This window comes from Mustela nigripes, chromosome 1 (assembly GCF_022355385.1).
Source record: "Mustela nigripes isolate SB6536 chromosome 1, MUSNIG.SB6536, whole genome shotgun sequence".
In the NCBI taxonomy this organism is placed as follows: domain Eukaryota; kingdom Metazoa; phylum Chordata; class Mammalia; order Carnivora; family Mustelidae; genus Mustela; species Mustela nigripes.
In genome coordinates, this window is record NC_081557.1 from 251,461,185 (window position 1) to 251,466,592 (window position 5,408).

Here is a 5,408-nt window from a genome sequence, read left to right on the forward strand (position 1 = left end):
GCGGCAAACACAATGCTATCATCCCTTCTATTAACTGCTTGATTTTGTGCTGGGCTGACATACTACATGAGGGTGGGGATGGGAAATGGTGCCTAAACTTGGCCAGTGTGGATCCCATTACAGGGGATTAGGTTGACACTAATGGGGTTGATTCTGCAGCCTGTTCATCCCGTCTGCCAATAGTCAGAGTGAGCAGCCAGAGAACAGCACATCTGAGTGTTTGTGCCAAGACAACTGCAGTATCTGAAGCTTGCTGCTCTCAATGCCTCTGCAGAGCAGAGACAGAAGGGAATGTGGACAAGAGGAGGGCAGCAGCAGGGTTTTCAGATTTGCCTGGCAGGAAGGGACCGAGACTGTCAGGTGTCATATTCTGTTGTCAGCCCTTCTTGTTTCGGAAGAGTCGATTCTCATTCAAGTGTGCCCCTCGGGCTATAAAGGTAGGTTTACAAACAAGCCCAGGATGATCAGAGTCAATAAATAATGTTTTTCCTGTTATGCTTAGGAAGAATTGTTCCTATATTCGGTGTGTAATAGATAAGATTGCTTTCATATTTTTTTTCTTGGCACAAAAATCTGGCAAAGAGGTAAAATTTGTGCCCCAAATGGAAGGTTTCTATATATTTCCACATGAGCCTTCTCTGGTGCCAGTTGGTACAGCCACAGCTGATATCCATTGCAGATAACAAGAGCCAAGTCTCAGAAGCGAAAAGGAGGAAAATGGTGTCCAAAAGCAGTCTCTAAATGTTTAGTCAAACTCTCAAAGATGTCACAGAATCATTTGACAATAGATAGTCCATGATTTATTTTTGAAAGACAAAACGAAGAGGCTTTGAGCCAAAATCAGAGAGCCAAGGTAATAAAAGTGTCTCGACGGGACAATCGGCACTTTAGGTTCAGGTCCCTCGATGTCGCCATATTGTCCCATCCATCCAACCCCGATGAGAGAGTTAAAACTAGCACACTGTCATGTTAATATGGCTTCAAATATTAGAAATGATCATCTTTAATCTTTTTAAAATGTTCATTTTATGCCAAGTACATTACAAAAGACTTCAAAGTTTATTATTTTCATATTTAATTTTGGATCTAAATATTTGCATATCTCTTTAGTCATTTCCTTGAAACTGCTATACAAATTCGTGAGCCCCTCAGTTCTTGGTGTCATTGATTATGACTTTGTTTCCCTGATATCGAGGGTATCAGTATTATTCAAGGATAAGAGTAAGAAGCTGAGGCAAAGTACCTAACTTCCAGAGACCAGCATTTCAAGCGGGACTATTTGCTAAGTTAATGGTTCAAAATACATATGTCTATCTGCATTTGGGTATGGAGAGGTGATAAATAAGACTGTATTTGTGATCCCTGCACCTGAGGTGAGAAGGAACAAACATAGTCTAAGAAAGCTTAATAAGCTTTCTTTTGTATAAGCTTTCTTATACAATTTAATTTTTTAATTGTATACACTTAAATATTTTATTAATGTAACAATTCTTACTCCTCAAAATATTTTTAGTTAGATGATTTCTTATTTCTGTCAGAAAACACATCATGTAAGTAGGACAAGAATAACTATTTTACTGTTTTAGAAGACGACACAATCAAACAGAAATTACACGTTCAGAAACACATTTAGAAATAGCCCGCCATACTGATCCCTTTTCTAATACTATAATCTTCCCATCATGTTTTCTTCCGCACTGCGCCCTTATTATAATGTGTCACTCATTACCCTGCCTGGTCTGCAGTGAAGAGCCCCACCAGGCAACTCCAGCTCAAGAATATATGAGTGTGTGGCTAGAATGAGATCACTATTAAAAAAGAGCATTTGTTTTGTTTCTTTTTTTTAACCAAAGAGTTGAAATCTGTGCCTTTGGGATCAACATCAGAGGGCCACTTAACTCTTCCTTCCCCTAACTCTAAGGGCTCTTTTAGAAACTGAAATAGAGCCCAAAATACACCTTAGACATTTTAATTAGCCAATGATTCAGTCCTCCTTGTTCAGTCGCAATCCAGTCTGGATGTAGAGGTCACACGGTTATGATCACTGAGAGAACGAAGTATAAATAAGTGCTAACCAGGTATTAAAGAACTGAAATGTTAAAAAGAAACACTGGGGTATTCAGAAGCAGTGACTGCAGGAAGCAGATGCTAACCCAGGGTCTGGACAACGAAAGGACAAAGCTGAAATTTCTAACCTTTCCAATCTTGGAGATGGGGTCCAGTGGGACTGCGACCAGAATCTCTACAGAGGGAACAAAGTTCAGATATTATTGGACTGTCATTGGAAGGACCCTAAGGAGCTGGGATTCAGAACTCTGAGGAGGATGTCTCTAATGAGACTGGTTTTGCTGTTTCTGGAAAAACTGTAACTTGGAATGGGCTGCTTCCACCGTGACAAACTTCTGCCTTTCGGTGAAGAAGTGCTGCATAGTTTCAGAAAGTCTCTTCCCCCACTTCCAACCTTCTAGTCTCCCTGCGGCGCCCCCTACTGGCAGAACCTAATAGGAACCAGCAGGTAAAGGAGAAAAACCACCTCTCCAGGGTTTCAGCACCAGCTTCACACAGCCGAGTATGAAAGGGTGGCTTTGAAGCTGAGACCAAACAGATAATTATCACACATAAAGAGAGTATAAGGAAATAATAAAGATCTTCTGGTAGTCTATTTTACCCGCATTTATTCTCCCAATTTCATAGAGGAAGACTCAAATCTGAGCTTGTATGTTTAAGAACACAAAATACTTTTTGATGAGTTTCAAGCAGTTTTCAAACCTGATAAAACATTATCAACCCCTGAAGCAGGTTTTTGTTTGTTTCTTTGTTTAAATGGCAGGACCCACCATGGACAAATTAAATCGGAATTTTTAGAAGTGAGACCTGGATATTATTTTGTTTTGTTTTGCTTTGTTTTAATATTTTATTTATTTACTTGACAAGTAGAGATCACAAGTAGGCAGAAAGGCAGGCAGAGAGAGAGAGGAAGGGAAGCAGGCTCCGCACTGAGCAGAGAGCCCTATGCAGGGCTCGATCCCAACACCCTGAAATCATGACCTGAGCCAAAGGCGGAGGCTTTAGCCCACTGAGCTGTTTTGTTTTGTTTTTAACTTACAAGGTTATTTTCGTTTTCAACTGAAGTTAGAAATCATTGGTAATACTAGATCAAAAGAAGAAATATAAATTAGCAATACAAATAAGACCACAAAAACAAATAATAAATAATTCTACCTCTGCAATAAAGAATAAAATTACAAGATGTAATTTTTTTATCCAAAAATTTGGCTGCATTTCTTTTTAATATAATCTTGCTTTATTTGTTGAGTGTTTGAAAAACACATACCCTCATCCATAGAATTAAAAGTTAAAATAATATTTATGAAAGAAATTTAGTTGTTTGCTTCAAAAAACTTAAACTTTTATACCATTTGGTCCAGGGATTCTACTTCTAAGAATTCATTCAAAGAATATCCATTCATTTATTTACAAAATATTATTGAAAGGCTATTATGTGTTCAATGCTGTTAGAAGAAATAGGAACAAGCAGTAGACAAAAAAGATAATGTCACTAAATAATATGGAATTTATATGCAAGAAGGCAGAGGCATAAAACATACATAAGCATATATATAATCAGATAATACAGTACTTTAATGAAAATTAGCTCATGTAATGGGTGCAGAATAAAATTACTTTAGCTACTATGGTAAAGGATGGTCTCTGAGGAGCTGGTGTTTATAGAGTCAAATCTAAATAAATCTGTTATAGTTGAAATACTGGAAGAAGTTCAGTGTGGCCAAATTCAACAAAGGGCAAACAAGGTAAGAAAAAAAGTTATTCAGGAACCACTTCAAGTACAACCTCAAAGTGGAGTTCACTTGCCACACAGCCTTCTTTGTCAGTATGGTCGTGGTGCAGTGGGCTGATTTGGTCATCTGTAAGACCAGGAGGAACTCTGTCTTCCAACAGGGGATGAAGAACAAGATCTTAATATTTGGCCTCTTTGAAGAGACGGCCCTTGCTGCTTTCCTCTCCTACTGCCCTGGAATGGGTGTTGCCCTGAGGATGTACCCCCTCAAACCTACCTGGTGGTTCTGTGCCTTCCCCTACTCTCTTCTCATCTTCGTGTACGATGAAGTCCGAAAACTCCTCATCAGGCGACACCCTGGAGGCTGGGTAGAGAAGGAGACCTACTACTAGACCCTGTGTCCTGCACGCCGCGGAGCCTCGCGCCACACACTTCGCACCCACCCCCACCCCCTTTGTGTACTTCAGTCTTGGAATTCGGAACTCTACCCTGGTGGGAAAGCACCGAAGCATGTGGGGGAGCGAGACGTCCCGGAATGAAGCGTGTAGCTCTATGGGGGGGAGGGGGGAGGGCTGCCTGAAAAACCTCGTCTATGGGAATGACAGCGGGGATGGTTTTTATGTGCCTTTTTGTTTTTGTAAAAAGGAAAACTTGGAAAGACTGAAAGAATACATTTTATATCTGGATTTTTACAAATAAAGATGGCTATTATAATGGAAAAAAAAAAGTCCAATGAGAAGTCACTTAGAGAGTTTTAAGGGCAAAGTGACATAATCTAATTTTGGTTTTAAAGTGTCACTCTCAGTGCTGTGGTGGGAAGGAAGGGGGTGGTAAATACAGAATTAGGGTAACTGGTGAGAACAATATTAAAGTTATCTAGGTACAGGCACCTGGCTGGCTCGGTCCATAAGGCATGTGACTTTTGATCTCAAGGTTGTGAGTGTGAGCCCCAGTGGAGTGTAGAGATTACTAAAAAAATAAGCTTTAAAAAAAATAAAGTTATCCAGGCAAGAAATGAGAGTGGTTCTAGCTAAGTAACAGTTGTAGAGGTGTAATAAACAGATAAATATGGAATATATATTTGAGGTAAGGAATTGGATAATGAATACATAAAAAGGAAAAATATCTATTTTTTTTTCTTTACTAAGATGACATCCTGAGGCAAAACAAACAAACAAACAAAACTTTGGATGAAAGATTTGTAAATGCTTATTGTAGATTTTGTTTTAGAGCATATGCCAACATGATGCATGGGTAAAAGAATCTGTCAATGAAGGGAGCAGATTGTAAGTATATAACTGGGAATCCTTAGCAAATAATGCTAATCAGAGATACTGACAAATGTCTGCACACGATCACTCTGGAAAACTTGTGTGTAATGGAAAACTTTGAAAAAAAATATGATAAAGATTAGTGAGGAAATAGAGTGTAGGTAAAAATAAAATCAGATTGACTTCTGATCTACAGTTATCATCACACTTTCTCTAATTAAGTGAAGTTACAGTCAAGTAACAACCTTGCATGGCTCTGAAGCCACATATATGATTGTGACTATGAAAAAAATCTATGTGGTTTATTAATGGTTCATTCATGATCATATAAAGACTAC

General features: G+C 38.8%; 1 protein-coding gene across 1 annotated transcript; it reads left to right on the forward strand.

Annotated features, from left to right (window-relative positions):
• The first annotated feature begins 262 nt into the window (after positions 1 to 262).
• On the forward strand, positions 263 to 4,526 carry LOC132001056 (sodium/potassium-transporting ATPase subunit alpha-1-like). Its single transcript, XM_059375283.1, has 2 exons — positions 263 to 437; positions 3,860 to 4,526. Exons 1-2 carry the CDS (start codon positions 263 to 265, stop codon positions 4,189 to 4,191), a joined length of 507 nt encoding a protein of 168 aa, XP_059231266.1. The 3' UTR covers positions 4,192 to 4,526.
• The last annotated feature ends 882 nt before the right edge of the window (positions 4,527 to 5,408 follow it).